The following is a 20294-nucleotide window of genomic DNA, read 5'->3' as shown; positions in this document are numbered from 1 at the left end:
AGGATCATGTTCATCAAATTCCCAGTGCTTAGCACAGCTCCTGCCATGCAGGAGATACAGTAAAGTTTTTGCTGAATGAAACTGGAACTAATAATGTGAACTGACTATTCTGTTTTTTTTTTTAATGGCCCCACCCACAGCATGTGGAAGTTCTGGGCCAGGGACTGAATCTGAACTGCAGCTGCAACAGTGGCAGTGCCAGAACCGCAACCCACTGCACCACTAAGTTGCCTTTTTATTTTTTATTCTTATTTTTTGCTTTTTAGGGCTGCACCTGTGGCATATGGAAGTTCCCAGGCTAAGGGTCTAATAGGAGCTGTAGCTGCCTGGTATATGCCACAGCCACAGCCACACGAGATCTGAGCCTCCTCTGCAACCTACACCACAGCTCATAGCAACGCCAGATCCTTAACCCATGGAGCAAGGCCAGGGATCGAACCCGAAACTTCATGGTTCCTAGTTGGATTTCTTTCCCCTGCACCACAATGGGACATCCTGAAGTAGGATTCTTAATCCACTGCATCACAGCAGGAACTCTTGACTATTCTACATTTCAATATAAAGTTTTCTATTGTCTTAAAAATAGTTATTTATGATAACAATCTATAGAGAAATGTTTAATAAAAGTGATTTTGTTTCCATGATACCACAGAGTTTCATGCCTGTGAGACAGGAAAATTATAGCTATTCCAGTTCACTCAGATTGGCAGAAATGGTGATATATACAAAACAACATGACTATTAAACCTTTGAAAACATGAGAGGTTAAGTACCCCTTTTATCCTTTTATCTCTCATTTCAGTGTGGTTAATGTTTATCAAATTTGATTTTAAAATAATAAAGATAAAATAACTACTTCAGAGGCTTGCTCAGCAAAAAATTGCTCTACAAGACATAAAGCCCTTCAAGATGAGCTTTTTTTTTTTTTTTTTTTTGTCTTTTTTGTTGTTGTTGTTGTTGCTATTTCTTGGGCCGCTTCCGCGGCATATGGAGGTTCCCAGGCTAGGGGTTGAATCGGAGCTGTAGCCACCGGCCTATGCCAGAGCCACAGCAACGCGGGATCCGAACCGCGTCTGCAACCTACACCACAGCTCACGGCAACGCCGGATCCTCAACCCACTGAGCAAGGGCAGGGACCGAACCTGCAACCTCATGGTTCCTAGTCGGATTCGTTAACCACTGTGCCACGACGGGAACTCCCCAAGATGAGCTTTAATCACACATATTACAAAGAATTTCATCACAAAAATGTCTCATTATATAAATAAAACAACTCTCAAAACTCAGTGCCTGCAAGATATCAAAATTAAGATCCTTCATCTAGAGCATTACTACTAAAATGAATTGTCAATTCTGTCTGCTATTCAATTCATTCAACATTTATCATATGAATATATTACAGAACAAAGAATCAGGTTTTCTACAAACCTGTACTGTGCACTAAGATGAAGATTACCAACACTCAGCCAATTAGATGCACTGCTAGACATCAATTTAAAGGCTTACCCTCATCTCTTAAGGTAAAACGGCCCATCTGAGGGAAGTCTTTAAAGGTCTCAAGGCAGATGGTTCCTGCTGTCCTTAAGCGAGCAATGCATACTTGATCTTGTTTCACAAAACGGGGTCGAGTCTTACTTTTTTCTCCTGATTTTTTGTCTACCAAGCAGATTAAGGCCTATCCAAGAAAAAAGGAAGCAATCAGAACAATGCCAAATAGAAGATTGAAATAAAGACTAGGTGTGCAAATAAGAATACCATCACTGAAATCATCCAGATGAAATGGTCTTAAACATGCAAACAAAAACCCTAATTACTTATTTTAAAACTTACTGTTATTTCGACTTCTTCAATACAGGTATGGATATGCAGCACCGCGTTATAGCCTGGGCAGATGATGGACTTGTGCTCTATAATCACTATCTGTCAAACAAAAATAGTCACGTCTTATCCCTAGGCCAAAAATAACTCAATGTGTAACCCCCAAACTCAGTAGGGCACCAACTTAATTTACACTCCACCTTCAAGCATGAACTCTGATATCCTTACACTACTCATCTTGGCAAGCGCCCAAACGTTAAAAACACAAGTAGACTTTTTCTTTTCCGGGAAGCTTTCCTCTACACACCCCACCAGGGAATTAAGTTAATCATAGCTGCTCACATGCCAGGTTTTTTTCTCCTAGATGTGAAATTAACAGTTTTATCTAGTTCCCAATATCCAAGGTCCAAAGCTAAAAATCTTGTATCTGATGTCAAATTCTAACTTGACTAGTCATCATATAACAGAACTCAAAAATTCTGTGAGCTATACCAATTACTTACTCTCTTCTCTTAGGGAGGTCATTTTGCTAATAACATGGAGAAATTATGTGTATTTTCCTGTCTGGAAAGTTATTTGCTCCAAATGAGCAGAAAAACCATGATTTCCAGGGCAACTACACTTTGAGCAAAATATTAATATATATTATCAACAGGAAATAAAAGGCAACTTAAAATATTATCTACCCAGTACTTGTCCCATGTTAAAGACTGTACATGATATACATCACAGCTATTTTGAGATATATATATGTATATATATAGTTCATTCAATTTCACTTCCGTTTCTGCCCCAAATGGCATGTCACCAACAATCAAGACAAAGGACATTTAATTTCTAGTTTCATTTAGACAGTTAAAGATCATCACAGTCACTAAAATAACTAGTTTACCTGGGCATCAAATGTGCGACCAGAATGACAAAGATTATTAGGATCACAAAGTATGAACCCTGGAAGAATCTCCTCCTCTTCAATTCCTTTCAGTCTGATTTTGAGGTTTTCACCTGGGGCTACAGAATCAGTTTCTACATCATCGGAAAGGATTCCAAGAACTTCCACATTGTGCTTAAAAAGAAACCAAGAATGGAGATTTTTCTGACACACACACTGCATTATAGAACAGAAAATGATCTGTTTGCTGAAGATTTCTGAGACAAGTCACATTTTTATGCGGTTGTTTGATTAGCCAAAATACTTCCCTGAATATAAAACTATTACATTTGCATGACATGAACTTAATGAAAATCATATCCTTGAAGTACAAACTGCCAATTAAGAGATTATCCTGTCAACTTTTTAATATCAGATCCTAACAATTTTCCAAATAGAACAAGTATAAACATCTTTATCTTTTCAAAATTGAAACATTAAATCCAATATTTAGATTTCAAATTTGCAAAAATTTTTATTAAGTTCTAGCAGTTAACAGATACAGCTAACATTTCTTATCAACCCCCAAACATCCAAGGTGTACTTCTCTAAAGTTATTTGAACAACTGAGCTGTAAAAGCATACTGACTGGGGTTCCCATCATGGCTCAGTGGTTAACGACTAGGAACCACGAGGTTGCGGGTTCGATCCCTGGCCTTGCTCAGTGGGTTAAGGATCCAGCGGAGCTGTGGTGTAGGTTGAAGATGTGGTTCGGACCCCATGCTGCTGTGGCTCTGGCATAGGCTACAGCTCCAATTAATTAGACCCCTAGCCTGGGAAACCTCCATATGCCACAGGAAAAGGCAAAAAAGACAAAAAAAGCATACTGATTGTTCAGCAGATACAGGGCTTCCTTTCGATGTGATGAAAATACCCTGGAGCTAGATAACAGTGATGGCTGCACAACACTGAAGTACTAAGTGTCACTAATAAAATTTGCCTGTCTTTTTTACGATTTTAATTTTTTCTATTATAGTTGATTTACAAAAATGTACCTGTCTTTTTTGTTTTGTTTTGTCTTTTTGCGTTTTCTAGGGCCGCTCTAGTGGCATATGGAGGTTCCCAGGCTAGAGGTCAAATTGGAGCTGTAGTCACCAGCCTATGCCAGAGCCACAGCAACGCAGGATCCGAGCCTTGTCTGCAACCTACACCACAGCTCACGGCAATGCTGGATCCTTAACCCACTGAGCGAGGCCAGGGATTGAACCCACAACCTCATGGTTCCTAGTCGGATTCGTTAACCACTGTGCTACGACGGAACTCCAAAAAATGTACCTGTCTTTTAACCACAATAAATTTTTTTTAATAAAAGCATACAGATGGGGGGAAATGTTAAAAACAGTATGCATTAAGTATTCCTTTATCTTACTCCATTTCTGCCCTTAGAAATAATTCATATTTTTAAAACACATGCTAGAAAACAAAGTAACAGCTTTCTAGACAAAAATGTAGTTTCTCATGATGGTAGATAAGCAGTGGAGAATCCAGAATCATTATATTCCATACCAGAATTCTACCAATTGTCACTTGCTAAACTAGAAGCTCCCCACTGACTTCGACCTCCACCAAAAATGGCTTTCTTTCTCAAAAGGCAGCTTATACCTTAATGATATCTGTTGAAATTCATTCCAAGGACTGATAATACAGCCATATTTGTGAGCAAATTCTTTAAAGTAAATAATCTCCCCCCAGATATGGGCTTTTATAGCTAAACACAAAAGATCAAGTCTAATCTCTAATCCGTATTTTAAAACTACAATTAGTTTATAAAAGGTTATTAAGGATTTTGCCTACTCTGAGAACCTCATGTAAGTGGAGTCATACATGATTTATCTTTTTGTGATTGGCTTATTTCACTTAGTATAATGTCTTCCAGGTTTACATAGCATTTTAGGATTTTCTGGAGTTCTCTTGTGGCTCAAGGATCCAGTGCTGTCACTGCAGTGGCTTGGGTCACTGCTGTGGTATGGGTTCGCTGGTACTTCATGTCATAGCTTGGCCAAAAACAAACGAGGATTTCCCTCCTTTTTGTCTTTTTAGAGCTGCGCCATTGGCATATGGAGGTTCCCAGGCTAGGGATTGAATTTGAGCTTCAGCTGCTGGCCTAGACCACAAGCCACAGCAACACTGCATCTGGGCCACATCTGCAATCTACACACACCACCATTCACAGCAATACTGGATCCTTAACCCACTGAGCTAGGCTAGGGATAGAACCTAACCTCATGGATACTAGTCAATTTGTTTCTGCTGAGCCATGAAGAAACTCCGGATTTCCTTTTTAAGCTTAATAATATTCCATTTTATGTATGCACCACATTTTATTTGCCCATTCATCCATCTATGGATACTATAGGTTGCTTCCATTTTTATTTTTTATTTTTTGGAGGAAATACCATTATGTTTTCCACAGCAGCTGCATAATTTTACTTTTCTGCCAACAGCGCACAGGGGGTTCCAATTTCTCCACAGCCTCACCATCATTTGTTATTTTCTGAGGTTTTTTGGCTTGTTTTGTTTTTTAAGAGAGCCACACCTGCAGCATATTGAAGTTTCCAGGCTAGGGGGTTGAATTGGAACTGCAACTACAGGTCTACACCATTGCCACAGCAAGGCCAGATCTGATCCGCATCTCTGACATACACCACAGCTCATGGCAATGCCAGATCCTTAACCCACTGATAGAGACGAAGGATCAAACCCACATCCTCATGGACACTAGTCGGGTTCGCTACCACTGAGCCACCACAAGAACGCCTGTTTTTTTGTTTTGTTTTGTTTTTAAGATAGTAGCCGTCGAGCTAGGTGTGAGGTGTTATCTCATTGTGTTTGTTGGCCATTTATAGATCTTCTACTTAAGTCCTTTGCTTATTTTTTAGTCAGGTTGCTTCTTTTTGTTGTAGAGTTATAGGACTCCTTGATATATTATGGGTAGCAACCCCTACCAGATTTATGATATATAATTATTTACCCCCATTCTGTAGATTGCCTACCTACTAATTTTTTAATGTAAAATTAGTTTGGCATCTATATCTTTTAAAATATTTAATTCTAGAGAGTTCCTGTCGTGGCTCCAGTGGTTAACGAATCTGACTAGGAACCATGAGGTTGTGGGTTCGATCTTGGCCTTACTCAGTGGGTTAAGGATCCGGCGTTGCTGTGAGTTGTGGTGTAGGTTGCAGGTGTGGCTCGGATCCCGCATTGCTGTGGCTCTGGTATAGGCTGGTGGCTACAGCTCTGATTAGACCCCTAGCCTGGGAACCTCCATATGCCGCAGGAAGCGGCCCTAGAAAAGGCAAAAAGACCAAAAAAAAAAAAAAAAAAAAAAAAAAATTTCTATTCCACTAAAACTCAAGGGACTGAAGTGAACTGAGTTTAAGGCCTGATTAATAACTGTATGATACGCTACACTGACCTGCTTAGTTAGTAGTATAAATGACAGCTTCTCTAGAGCACTATTACATTGAGGCCCTTCACCAGTAGCCCAGCACTGAGTTCTCATGCCTATACTAAGCACTTTTCTTTCTATTGTGATAAAATACTCATAAAATTTACCTTTTTAAATCATTTTGCCTTGTACAATTCAGTGGCATCTAGGACATTCCCAGTGTTGTACCACCACCACCAGTATCTGGTTCCAAAACGTCTTCATCACCCCCCAAAGAGCAGCTATTCCCCATTCATCCCCCCCGCCAGCCCCGTATAAGCACAAATGTGCCTTCCATCTCCACAAGCAAACTGGATTTCTGTGACCACTCTGCATACAAGATAGAGCAAGGATTCAAATTGCCCATAATTTTCATTTATTTGTCAGTGACTTGCAAGTTGCAGAGATAACTACCTCAGAAAAAAATATACTATGATAGGATACTCTGGTCTCCAAAGTATAAGGCATCAAGAAACCCCAAATTATAATTTGTAAGGTTCCAGTTATATCTAAATAGTACACTGACAATGAATACCCTTTGTAATTCACTCTGCATGGTAAAGAAGTTCTCAGTTAAATCTAACAAAATCTGTTTGGAGGTTCTGATAGTTCAGGCTTATTTTCCTACATAAACAACACCTTTGGATTATTAGCAAAGTCCTCTGGAAAACAGCTAACAGTTTCTTAAATAACGTCATCTGCAGGACTTCCTATTGTGGCTCAGGGGAAACGAATCTGACTAGCATCCATGAGGACACAGGTTTGATCCCTGGCCTCGATCAGTGGGTTAAGGATCCGGGGCTGCCAAGAGCTGTGGTGTAGGTCGGCTACAGCTCCAATTTGACAGCTAGCCTGGGAACCTCCATATTGCCAAGGATGCGGCCCTAAAAAGACAAAACAACAACAAAAGTTCATGTCATCTGCAACTGAACAGTCAGAAATAACACAAAGGAATAGTTTATGGATATTTTTTGCCTATTAGTGAAACACTCTCCAATAACAAAGAAATTACAATAAGGTAGAAAGAGAACCCTTTATGATAAAGGCAGGTCCTCTTTTCAAAACAAATTAGGAGCATAGCTTGGACACATTATTTTATAGTATCCAACATAACTATGTACAAAAACTAAGAAAGCTGATTATATCATGATTAAACCTGAGTTTTCATCCCGGCTCACTACTAATCCAGTGTGTTAACAAAAGTCAATCACTTGACCACTGTAACCATTTTACCTCCAACATGGTGCAAGCAGAGTCCCTTCTCCTTCCACATTAACAAACACCACATACTCTTGATGAAGTTTTGTATTAACATTAATGAATTGGAATCCTGCGTTTAAAAAGTTGTTTCTTTTAATGAAATCCCTAAGATTTTGAGAAGTTCTGGCTCCTTGCTAATATTTTCAAGAAAAAACCTAAATGAGAAAGAGCATTACCAATCCTTACCTTGTTTGGCATCATCACAAGCTGCTGGCCTTTACAAATAGATCCTGATTCCAGCTTTCCCAGGACCACAGTGCCCATATCCTGTTCAAATTTAAAAAAAAAAAAAAAAAATCAAGTCTCAGACTTCTATTACTACTCTACAGCTGTTCAACAACCCAAAGTGAAATCTTGCAGGGCTTACTCATCTTTAGCTCAAATAGTAGAATGCTTGGGATTAATCCTAAACACAGGTTAACAAATATTCTATAGTGTCGTAAGTATACATATAATTATAATACTAATTAATAAGCATGCTTAGGATTTAAAAAAAAAAAATAGTGCAGGAAACAGTGTAGGAGTTTATGTATGAAGATAGGAATTTTCTGTTCAAATTCAGATTCTTCCAAAAAACTGAGACTTTCCTCCCTTGTATAAGACTGGAAAAAAAATACCTGTTCAAGAAATTTAGCTAACGAAAGAATGAAGTATTTGAGAAGAGCAAAACATTACATACTGATACTGCAGTACTTAAAAAATTAAGTTGAGGAGTTCCCCTTGTGGTGCAGTGGAAACGAATCTGACTAGGAACCATGAGAGCACAGGTTGGACCCCTGGCTTCACTCAGCGGGTTAAGGATCAAGCATTGCATTGAGCTGGGGTGTAGTTTGCAGACTTGGCTCAGATCCCGAGTTGCTGTGGCTATGGTATATAGGTCAGCAGCTGTAGCTCCAAGGAGACCCCTAGCCTGAGAACTTCCATATGCTGCAGGTGCAGCCTTTACAAAAAGCAAAAAAAAAAAAGTTGAATATCTAGTTAAAACAATGAATCATCCAATGTCCACATGCTGCAGGCATGGCCAAAAAAAAGATCACTTGCTCACTTGAAAACAGCAGAAATAAACTAAGCTTGTTGATTAAATTATGGTCTGTCTATCACTGAATACATAACCACTAAAAAGAGACATGCATGTTATACTGTTAATTAAAAGTTATTTCAGGAGTCCCTGCTGTGGCACATAGGGTTAAGAATTCCAACTGCAGCTCCAGTTGCTGTGGGGGCCTGGGTTTGATCCCACCCCAGCACAGTAGGATAAAGGATCCGGGCATTGCCTGTGGTGTAGATTGTAACTGTGACTCAGATTCAGTCCCTGGCCTGGGAGCTTCCAAGTGCCACGGATGCATCCATTAAAAAAAATTATTTCAGGAGTTCCCATCGTGGCACAGTGGTTAACGAATCCGACTAGGGACCATGAGGTTGCGGGTTCGGTCCCTGCCCCTGCTCAGTGGGCTGACGATCCGGCGTTGCCGTGAGCTGTGGTGTGGGTTGCGGACGTGGCTCGGATCCTGTGTTGCTCTGGCTCTGGCTCTGGCGTAGGCCGGTGGCTACAGCTCCGATTCGACCCCTGGCCTGGGAGCCTCCATGTGCCGCGGGAGCGGCCCAAGAAATAGCTAAAAAGACAAGGAAAAAAAATTATTTCATAATTTAAACAAAATAATTCATCACCCCCCATAAACCCCAACTGAATAGGAGTTCCCATTGTGGTGCAGCGAAAACAAATCCAACTAGGAACCATGAGGTTGTGGGTTTGATCCCTGGCCTCCCTCAGGGGGTTAAGGATCCAGTGTTGCCGAGAGCTATGGTGTAGGTCCCAGACGTGGCTCAGATCTGGCATTGCTGTGGCTGTGGTGTAGGCCGGCAGCTACAGCTCTGATTAGACCCCAAGCCTGGGAACCTCCATATGCTGAGGGTGCGGCCCTATAAAGCAAAAAAACAAAACAAAACAAAACAAAAAACCCAAAAATATTCTAATTACCTTGTACTTGTCCACAATTGGCAGCCTGATTGGTCCATCAACTGATCTATTGAAGTTTGGCAAATTATCCAGATATGGAATAAATGGTAATCCACTGAGAACATAATGATATCCAAAGAGTCAACATAAATGTTAAAGTTTCAAATTATATGATTCTATACAAAAAATATGGTTATAACAATATTTTCATTCTACCCATATACTCCTCATTCAACAAATTCATCTCATTTATTACACAGAAATTTCTAAAAAAAAAAACCCCAAAATAGCTCAATATAATGAAAAAGCTTCCTCATAAACTTAAAGCTTCCCCATAAACACAAAGATTCAGAAAAATTTTCATAGCAAATAGCCCACATTCTATAACAAAATGACTCTATTACTTAATTTTTATGGAGTTTTCAAGCTCTGAAATCAGGCTTCTATAAAATACCTTCCCCTTTAAAATTGCAGTATCTGGACTAGGATGGCAATGGTTCCTCCAAAATGACCTAAAGATTCAATGCAATCCCTATTCAAATCCCAGCTGCCTGGCGTTCCCGTTGTGGCCCAACGGAAACAAATTCAACTAGGAACCATGAGGTTGCGAGTCTGATCCCTGGCCTCACTCAGTGGGTTAAGGATCTGGTATTGCTGTGAGCTGTTGGTGTAGGCCGGCAGCTGTAGCTCTGATTGGACCGCTAGCCTAGGAACCTCCACATACCGTGGGTGCAGCCCTAAAAAAAAAAAAAAATTCCAGCTGCCTTTTTGTAGAAATTGTCAAGCTGGTCCTGATGTTCATATGGAAATTCAAGTGACCCAGAATAGCAAAAATAATCTTGGGGACAAAATAACAAAATTCAAAAAGAATTTAAACACCCACTAAACTAAAGACTAAGACTTTTGTCTTAGGAGTTCCCATCATGGCTCAGTGGTTAATGAATCCGACTGGGAAGCATGAGGTTGCGGGTTCGATCCCTGGCCTTGCTCAGTGGGTTAAGGATTGGGCATTGCTGTGATCTGTGGTGTAGGTTGCAGATGTGGCTTAGATCTGGTGTTGCTGTGGCTCTGGCGTAGGCTGGCGGCTGTAGCTCCGAATTGACTCCTATCCTGGGAAGCTCCATATGCTGCAGGAAACGGCCCTAGAAAAGACCAAAAAAAAAAAAAAAAAAAAAAAAGACTTTTGTCTTAAATATATAATCCAAAATGAAACACCCATTTAAATCTAAGAGCTTCAGTAGGTGCAGAAGAAAATAATAACATGGTGAACTCTTTATAACTGGATTAGGCAACACTTTCCCAGGCATGATACTAAAAGCTCAATTAAGAGAAAAAAAAATAGGAGTTCCCTGGTGGCTCAGTGGGTTACTAGTCCAGTGTTATGGCTGTGGCCTGAGTGACTGCTATAGCACAGGTACAATTCCTGCTCTGGGAACCTCAGCATGCCGAAGAGGTGGGGGAAAAAAAAAGAGAGAAATAAACTAGACTTCATCAGTATTAAGACACCATCAAGAGGAGTTCCCGTCGTGGCGCAGTGGTTAACAAATCCGACTAGGAACCATGAGGTTGCGGGTTCGATCCCTGCCCTTGCTCAGTGGGTTAACGATCCGGCGTTGCCGTGAACTGTGGTGTAGGTTGCAGACGCGGCTCGGATCCCGCCGTTGCTGTGGCTCTGGCGTAGGCCGGTGGCTACAGTTCCGATTCAACCCCTAGCCTGGGAACCTCCATATGCCGCGGGAGCAGCCCAAGAAAGAGCAACAATAACAACAACAAAAAAGACAAAAGACAAAAAAAAAAAAAAAAAAAAAAAGACACCATCAAGAGAGTTCCCATTGTGGCTCCCGACTAGTATCCATGAGGATGCAGGTTCCATCCCTGGCTTCACTTGGTGGGTTAAGTATCTGGCATTGTTGTAAGCTGTGGTGTAGGTCACAGACACAGTTTGGATCCTACATTGCTGTGGCTGTGGTATAGGCCAGCAGCTACCACTCTGATTTGACTCTAGCCTGGGAACCTCCATATGCCGCCGGAGTGGCCCTAGAAATGGCAAACTCCAAAAACAAAAAAACAAAACAAAAACAAAAAACAAAAAAAACAACGCACACAGAATGGGAGACAATACTTGCGAACAGTGTATCTGATAAGGGACTTGTATCCAGTGCATAAAGAACTCTTAACTCAGTAACAAAAAGACAACTCAATTAAAAGATGGCCAAAGTCACTGTCAGTATTTTCTTTAATTACTTCTTCAGACACAAACATTTTTTTAGAAGGAAGAAAAGGTTACTTACATGTACCAAGGACAGAAATCTGATTGCTCTTTAAGATTTGCTCCAGTCAGTCCTGAGCAGGGCATGAAGTGAATGTCCTTTTTGGGATTGAAGCCAACTTTTTTCAAAAATGGCACTAGTTTCTCTTTACATTCTTCATATCTATTAATATTTATAAATATAAATAACTGAATTTTAAGGTAAACCAACTGAAATGCCATCATTAAACAAAGGTTTAGAAAAACCCCAAGGCAAAAAAGCATAGAGTAACCATACCATCCTTTATCCCAGTAACGTCTGTAAAAAAACACTCAAGGCATCCAAGCTTACCTCTCATTGCTCCAATTTACTGTTGGATCATCCATTTTATTAATAAGCACAATTAAGTGTTTTACGCCTGCTGTTTTTGCCAACATTGCATGTTCTCTTGTTTGTCCTCCTTTTTCAAATCCAGTTTCAAACTCTCCTTTCCTGGCAGAGATTACCTATTCCAAAAAATGAAATATTCATCCTTATACATTCTGGTACACTCTTCTAGCAATAAAATATCTTTTAGTTTATCAGACACTTCTTTCAAAAAAATAGAAGTAAATGCATAACAAATACTTTTGAATGTCACAATGTCTTAATGCTTTAAGATTTTGGTAAATCTTCAGATTCCCAATTTTCCAAAATCTAGGATGCCTTTGTATTTTATAATTCAAACATATATGTGATTTAGTGTGAATGTACCTACCCCTCCCCACTCCAAATTGCAAAATGACTAAGGACCTTTAAACAGATATTTCTTATTCATTACTGTACCTACAGTACATTTATTGGGTACAAATTAGATTAGGCTTGGCATTCAGTGGACACTAATTTCTGACACAACAGTAAGTAATAGCAGTGATGGAGAAAAGCTAAAACGTTTTCATGACTAAATCAAATTATGAAGATTTCTTGGACAGATTAGTGAGAAAAAAGTGAAAATTATGACTCTATATATTACAGTTGCTTTTAGAAGGTAAACTATTTAAATTTTAAGTTGGGCTGCTAACAAATACACGGATGAATTGGAAATGTCTTTCCTTACCAGTACAGCCAAATCAGCTTGAGAAGCACCACCAATCATATTTGGGACAAAACTCTTGTGGCCAGGGGCATCAAGAATTGTAAAATGCTTCTTTTCTGTTTCAAAATAGGCACGACCCACTTCTACTGTTTTACCCTTGTCTCGTTCTTCCTGATTTGTGTCTAGGGCCCAAGACAGGTACCTGAAATAATTTTAAAATAAGAATTTTATTTCATGGTAAGAACATCCAAGTTTCAAAAATATTCTTCTAACATTAAAGGTTTAATTGATGACATCAGCTTTATGTCCAACATACAGCAGTTTCTTTTCTTTTTTTCTTTAGGGCCACAGTGTGGCAAATGGAAGGGGCTAGAGGTCGAATCGGAGCTGCAGCTGCTGGCCTCTGCCACAGCCACAGCCACAGCCATGCCAGATCCGAGGCACATCTGTGATCTACACCACAACTCACAGCAATGCTGGATCTTTAACCCATTGAGCGAGGCCAGGGATCAAACCACTTCATGGATACTAGACAAGTTCATTTTTGAGAGCCACAATGGGAATTCCCAGCTAAATCATGAACAGCACTGGGTAGAAATAAAAATTAAATGACTAAAACTTGTATTATTTTGATTTAAACACTTGAAGCTTTTACATATAACACTGTCAATTATATATTCTATAAGGAAACATTTTTTATGAACTGTGAACAGAGAAAAACTACTTAGTACCAATGCCAAGATCACTCTGAGTTATGTAACAAGTTCCTTTACATTTCACTGTTACAATCATCAAGCACAAAGTATAATACAAATAATGGCTGTCTAAGGGTATTTTTCAAAACTAAAGGCCACTAAGAATTCCCTTGTGGTGCAATGGGTGAAGGATCCAGTGTAGTTGCTGCTGTGGCTTGGGTTTGATACCTGGCCTGGGAACCATACATGCCATGGGTGCAGCCAAAAAACAAAATGAAACAAAACCAAAACCCTTAGTAATTTAAATTACCTCATCCTCTGTATTTCATAGCAGGTAATCTATCTTTTAGTATTACACTGATTAGTATTTTTCCCCTTAATACAGAATTTAAAAAACAACAACCAAAAAACCCATCAATGTCTTATTTAGATAAAGCTTAGCTGAGAAAGAAAAAGTTGGCCCTTTCTCTCACCATGCAAAGGCAACAACTGTCAATAATTCTTTTTTCTTTCAAATGTTTATCCACATAGTTAATGATCATATCCTAAGTACTATTATGTTACCTGCTTTCACCCCCAAATTCCACTGTAACATCCATTCTTTTCCTGGTTACTATACTATAAATGAAATTTTATTGGCTAGGTAAAGACTCAATTAAATGGGTATTTTATAATTTATTCCACAAGTCTCCTATTGTTATCCTGGATGTTTGGCTGTTTCCACATTTTCTCTGCTTTAAGTTATGTAGTTATCAGGAACTGATCTACTGGGTAGTAATGAGGAGAATTGGAGACTTTTCCTGTTATGAAACCTTTAGACCTCATGAAGTAGGCAGAGTTTCCTTAAAAGTAATTTTTTTTTTTTTTTTTTGGTCTTTTGTCTTTTTGTCGTTGTTGCTATTTCTTGGGCCGCTCCTGCGGCATATGGAGGTTCCCAGGCTAGGGGTTGAATCGGAGCTGTAGCCACCGGCCTACGCCAGAGCCACAGCAACGGCGGGATCCAAGCCGCGTCTGCAACCTACACCACAGCTCACGGCAACGCCGGATCATTAACCCACTGAGCAAGGGCAGGGATCGAACCCGCAACCTCATGGTTCCTAGTCGGATTCGTTAACCACTGCGCCACGACGGGAACTCCTAAGAGTAATTTATAATGTCAAAAAGTTTACCAAGTTTCTCTGTTTTTTTCTTTAGCTTCTCTTTCATATTTTTCAAGTGTCCTTTTGTCAACCATTCCAGTCAAATACCTGAAAATGTTTAAAGAAAAGAAAAATAAACATTTAATTACAAAATATTCAGTTGTAAAGTTAGAAAATCTTTAAAAGCTCTTGGAATTTCAAACTCCATAAAACAGCTACCTTAAAGTAAAGGTACCACTGGGGTAGATGGTGAAACGATCACAAGTTTCAACGGAAAAGATATTTATAGTATCAAATTATCTCCCCCCCAAAATGGGAAAAAATAATGACTTTACAGTGACAAATTCTGGCAGACAACACCTTAACCAGGTAATCATGACTATCACCAGGAGTGAACAAAACATACTGAATACTATTGCTATCATGTGCCCTGTAACAGGATGCTCTGATAAGAGCACAACCGATCTTCTGACATTCCTGTCAAAATGTATAACCTCATATTGTTAATATCAGTCAAACCCAAATCGAAGAATATCCCATAAATTAACTGAATAACAAACACTCCTCAAATTATGAAGATAATGAAAGACAAAACTGAGGTAGAGGGAATGTCATAAGGTGGAAAAGACCAAGGAGTCATAGCAACTAAATGCAATCTGTAGTGCATACTCTTAACCATTCTGAGTGTAGAATCTTAGTGAAATACCAAAGAAAATTCCCAAATATACACTCTCCTAAAACACAACATCCAACAGGCCTGTCACTTCCTTCCACAGAGCCTTAGTTAAGGATTCCCACGTAATAGCCCATTTTATTAGGGTTTGTTGTGGACATTTTCAGAAGTAAATGACAAGATCAAGACTACTGAACAAGGCAAGACAATGAAGACAGGCCCTCTAGATCCTCTGATGATACAGCTTAAAGAAATGGGCCTAATTTAAGAGAGAATAAAAGGATGTTTGGAGTTCCCGTTGTGGCTCAGTGGTTAACAAATCTGACTAGGAACCATGAGGTGGCAGGTTCGATCCCTGGCCTTGCTCAGTGGGTTAAGGATCCGGCATTGCCATGAGCTGTGGTGTAGGTTGCAGACGCAGCTCAGATCCCACATTGCTGTGGCTCTGTTGTAGGCTGGTGGCTACAGCTCCGATTGGACCCCTAGCCTGGGAACCTCCATATGCCGTGGGAGCGGCCCAAGAAATGGCAAAAAGACAATAAATAAATAAATAAATAAATAAATAAATAAATAAATAAATAAATGGATGTTTTAACTTAAAATATTTTTCCATTTTACAACACACCACTAGAAGTCAACAATGGTATTTTCATACCTAGAAGCCTTCTAGATATGATAAAAAATTATTTAGCACTTTAGCCAGGCTACCTATCTTTGAATAAATCCACAAACATTTAAGGAGTTGATGAAGAAAAAACCAGTTCCCCCAGATTCATTATTCCCTAGAAAATTATATTTAAGGCAAACTAAGATTTCTTATAATCTACGGTTCTACATTAGTTTTTATTAACAAATCTAAAAGATAACTTTTAGAAATATATTTAATTAATGTTCCATGAGAGACTTAGAGTGGTAACAAGACATTTACCCAAAAATATACTTACATTATTTGTCCTCCTATGGTTGACTTGCCAGCATCTAAAAGTAACAACATCATCAAAAATATGCACACCATAGGTGTGGAAAAAACAACCAAAACAACCAAAACACAATCACTATATACAAACACAACTAAAAGGTCCATTTAACATATGTAACTACAGCTTGCAAAAGCAACTGCAATGATAGGAATTTGGGTCATAAATTCTGGTCATGAGTTCCCTTTGAAAGTAAGACACCTTAAAACTACTTTAATGATAAATTAAGAATTCTTGAACAGATTGCTCCTTGGCTTTCTGGAGCAAAAGAATATAAATTACTCAAGGGGAGACTCAAAGAAGAGCAAAAGAGGCCAAAGACCTGTAAACTATATTTCAATAGTCTGCTTTCACTCTTAGCCAATGTAGGTACTCCTTTACAAATTTCAAAGGAGTTCTTGCTACTAAAAGAACAGTTCTCATGTGATGCAACATGTTAAGGATCCAGCAGAGGCCCAGATTCAAGCCCTGGTGGGTTGGATCCCTGACCTGCGGAACTTCTGCATGCCATGGGTACAGTCAAAAAAAACAGCAAAAAAAAAAAAAAAAAAAAATAGCAAAAGGATTTATCATCAAATCCAGGTGAAGGCAGAGATAAGATAAAGAAAATGGGGCACATAATTCTCTATTCTCACAATTTTGGGCTTAAGTCAGATTGTCAGAAAATATCTTAAGTAAATTAGATATGGCTTTGTTTTGTGTGCTCAGCCAGCAATGTGATAACATCCAGAAATTACTCCAAATTATCAATTCCTTAAACATGGGAAACTAAAATACCTAGTCAAGTTAATACCAAAACTTAACTGAATTCAGGCAAAAAATACAGGCACATTTTCTATAATAATAGGTCCCATAAGATGCTAAGTCATCAGCAGCAGCCTACAGACCAATTATGCACTATATACAAACATTCTGAAGCTTTTTCTTCTAGCTTCCACGCTATCACAACCTTGAAGAACAAAGAGCTGGCAATCTGGGGCCAGCTAAAAAAACCTATTGAGTTAAAAAAATCAAGACATTTTAGATCAATTTAGTTCAGTTTTATTACATCTTCAAGTAGCTAAGATGTTCTACGTTTGCTGTACCTGACGACTTTGGTCCTTTCTTATCACTGCTATGAATAAAACTTACCTACGTGCCCAATGAACACGACATTTACATGTTCTTTCTTAGGAGCACCTGGCGGTGCAACCACAGACTTGGGTTTTGGTATTTCTTCTTCCTCCTCCATCATTTCCTGGGCACTTTCCTCTGTGGGCCTTCCATCTCCCAAGGGACCAACCCCTGTCTCTGCTTCACTTATTTCTTCTTTGTGCTCCCATGATTCTTCTGGGGACATTTCTGTCTCCCCATTTTCTACTGAAATAAGACACTTTTAGTATTCCAAAAGAAGTTTGTTATAAAACTTATTATAAAATAGATAGTTTCAAAAAGCAAATAGAACTTTATATATATATTCAGTTCTATTTCCTGACATCAAGAGACACACAGAGGAGTTCCCGTCGTGGCGCAGTGGTTAACGAATCCGACTAGGAACCATGAGGTTGCGGGTTCGGTCCCTGCCCTTGCTCAGTGGGTTAAAGGATCTGGCGTTGCCGTGACTGTGGTGTAGGTTGCAGACACGGCTCGGATCCCACATTACTGTGGCTCTGACCTAGGCTGGTGGCTACCGCTCCGATTAGACCCCTAGCCTGGGAATCTCCATATGCCACAGGAGCGGCCCAAGAAATGGCAAAAAGACACACACACACACACACAAAAAAAAAAAAAAAAGAGAGAGAGACACACACACACAGAAAATCTCTTTCATGACAGAAACAGGCAAGCTGGCCTCACTGCTGACATCACAGCTCTGATTCAGAGATTATGAGAGATTGCTACTTTAATGAAGCTTCAGCTTCATAAGGAAAAATAAAGCAGGAACAGGAGATCTTAGATTCCTAAGAGCCCAGTTACTCCAGTGTCAAGATGTCCTAAAAAGGGGGGGGAGTGAGTTCCCATTGTGGCTCAGCAGTTAACAAACACGACTAGTATCTATGAGGACATGGGTTTGATCCCTGGCCTAGCTCAGTGGGTTAAGGATCCAGCGTTGCCGTGAGATGCGGCTCAGATCCTGAGTTGCTGTGGCTGTGGTGTAGGCTGGCAGTTATAGCTCTGATTCGACCTCTAGCCTGGGAACCTCCATGTGCCATGGGTGCAGCCCTAAAAAAAAAAAAAAAAAAAAGACGTAAAAGAGAGTTCAAAGTTCAAAATCAGAAGACAAAAAAGTGTGAAAAGATTTAGGAGACCTTTTATTTTTCCTCTGCAAGTTATATAACTTTAGCATCAACCTTATTAATCACCTTGGGAATTATGGGGAAGAAAGAAAGAGGAAGGAAAATTTTCACAGAATGGCTCAAACTGACTTTAGCATTCTTCCACCTGGTTCTGTTCTTTCCTATTTGCCGTCATAGATTTATCATGGCAGCATTAATGCTCAACAGATTCTGCTTTCTCAATCCTAACAGCCAATACTCAATGTCAGTTTTAAATAGAGGCATTGTAATAATCATAACACTTACATTTGCACCTTAAATCTTGAGAGTGAAAGAGTTTCATATTACTGTATTAATATGGTCAGAAATTTTCTTACCAACAGGTTCTGAAAGTTCCATGCTAACAGCTGAATTTGAACCTAGACAAGGAATTGAGATATAATATATATTTACAAAACAATATCTAGACAACTTAATGTTTTCCCAATTAGGTAGTCAAAGAGTCACATCATAGAAAATTACCTTCACACAACAATGACTGCTCCTCTTGAGAAGGTTCCACAGGTGCTGTTTAATAGAAATAAGTTTTATTAAAAATGAGACCTATACATCCATTTTATTTTTTAAAATACAGTAAAAATAGAGTTCAATAACAAAACAAAAACCTTAATAATTCAGACCAATGGTAAATTCAAGCTTTCAAAGAGTCTCTTTAATATACCAAAAAAATCTACCTGGGTTCAATCCCTGGCTTGGGAACTTCCACATGCAGCAGGAATGTTAAAAAAACTGCCAATTACAGCCAATTAAAATATTTTCAGTAACTGAAATGTATTCGGAAAGCATGCTTATTCTCTGAATTTGCTTCATAAACTTTTCCTTCACAGATACTGTAAAAGTAATCTGCAGCCAAGTACATTCACATCAAGTCAGTGAGACTTTGCTCAATAAATACACATTACTTCTCTCTTGGTAGGTCTAGCCCAAGAAGGCAACGATTGGGCCTTTTTAAGATTCTATAATCATACATGTTATCATCAAGATCCCTGAATAGTCTATTTGGTAACAATAAAATAAAAGGACATTCATACACAGTCTCTGAAATGCATGTAAGCCCTTACATCATCTCAGGAAAAGTGATTACAGTGATGCCAATTTTGTCTTATATTAGAATCTAAGGTCGAAGTTCCCCTTGCGGCTCAGCAGTTAACGAACCCAACTAGCATCCATGAGGATGAGGGTTTGTTTGATCTCTGGCTTTGCTCAGTGGTTAAGGATCTGGCGTTGCGCTGAGCTGTGCTGTAGCACAGATGCAGCGCAGATCCCACATGGCTGTGGCTGTGGCATAGGCCGGTAGTTGCTGTTCTGATTCAATCCCTAGCCTGGGAACCTCCATTTGCTGCAGGTGTGGCCCTAAAAAGCAAAAAAAAAAAAAGGCATCTAGGGTCAAGCAACAATCGTTTCCACAACTGTCACACTGCACATCTTCCTATGACATCACTAGAAGAGATGTATGATATACTGATGCCCCAGAATATAAACTTATTTTCAGAGCTGATAAACTTAAATGATACTCTAATATCTAAGTACTCTTGCATTAAAGAATCTACAAGATGCAAAAAGGCATCAAAGAATCTGAAGTCACATGAATCCTGCACACCAAGTAACAAAGAACAGTGAATTCATAACCTGCAAAATTCCTATTTATTTATTTTTGTCTTTTTTTTTTTTGCTATTTCTTGGGCCGCTCCCACAGCATATGGAGGTTCCCAGGCTAGGGGTCTAATTGGAGCCAGATCCTTAACCCACTGAGCAAGGGCAGGGATCAAACCCGCAAC

At 39.3% G+C, this 20294-nt stretch overlaps 2 protein-coding genes across 4 annotated transcripts in view; one reads left to right on the top strand and one right to left on the bottom strand.

Annotated features, from left to right (window-relative positions):
• TNFRSF17 (TNF receptor superfamily member 17) overlaps nt 1–20294 on the top strand; it is a 140104-nt gene that overhangs the window by 10388 nt on the left and 109422 nt on the right. The gene's annotated exons all lie outside the window — the stretch shown is intronic.
• GSPT1 (G1 to S phase transition 1) overlaps nt 1–20294 on the bottom strand; it is a 36578-nt gene that overhangs the window by 5486 nt on the left and 10798 nt on the right. Inside the window, exons 2-14 of one of the 3 annotated variants that reach the window (XR_014840774.1) lie at nt 18979–19023; nt 18834–18875; nt 17333–17557; nt 16169–16202; nt 14582–14659; nt 12739–12919; nt 11994–12148; nt 11685–11825; nt 9415–9508; nt 6951–7703; nt 2711–3409; nt 1831–1920; nt 1507–1675 (exon numbers count right to left, since the gene is read on the bottom strand). Coding sequence is in view for 2 of the 3 variants with exons in the window: in XM_021086589.2 (XP_020942248.1) it covers nt 1507–1675; nt 1831–1920; nt 2711–2884; nt 7623–7703; nt 9415–9508; nt 11685–11825; nt 11994–12148; nt 12739–12919; nt 14582–14659; nt 16169–16202; nt 17333–17560; nt 18834–18875; nt 18979–19023 (1512 nt within the window). In the remaining variant the exon portion in view is untranslated. Of the gene's footprint in view, nt 1–1506; nt 1676–1830; nt 1921–2710; nt 3410–6950; nt 7704–9414; nt 9509–11684; nt 11826–11993; nt 12149–12738; nt 12920–14581; nt 14660–16168; nt 16203–17332; nt 17561–18833; nt 18876–18978; nt 19024–20294 lie in introns of all 3 variants that reach the window. The other 2 variants (XM_021086589.2, XM_021086591.2) reach the window with 2 other exon arrangements.

This window comes from Sus scrofa, chromosome 3, assembly GCF_054392235.1.
Source record: "Sus scrofa isolate SSC_HxYL_T2T_F1_AM1 chromosome 3, Sscrofa_HxYL_maternal_Yorkshire_Landrace_v2.0, whole genome shotgun sequence".
Taxonomy (NCBI): Eukaryota; Metazoa; Chordata; class Mammalia; order Artiodactyla; family Suidae; genus Sus; species Sus scrofa.
Note: the sequence above shows the minus strand (reverse complement) of the source record. Positions and strands in the feature narration are given on the sequence as shown.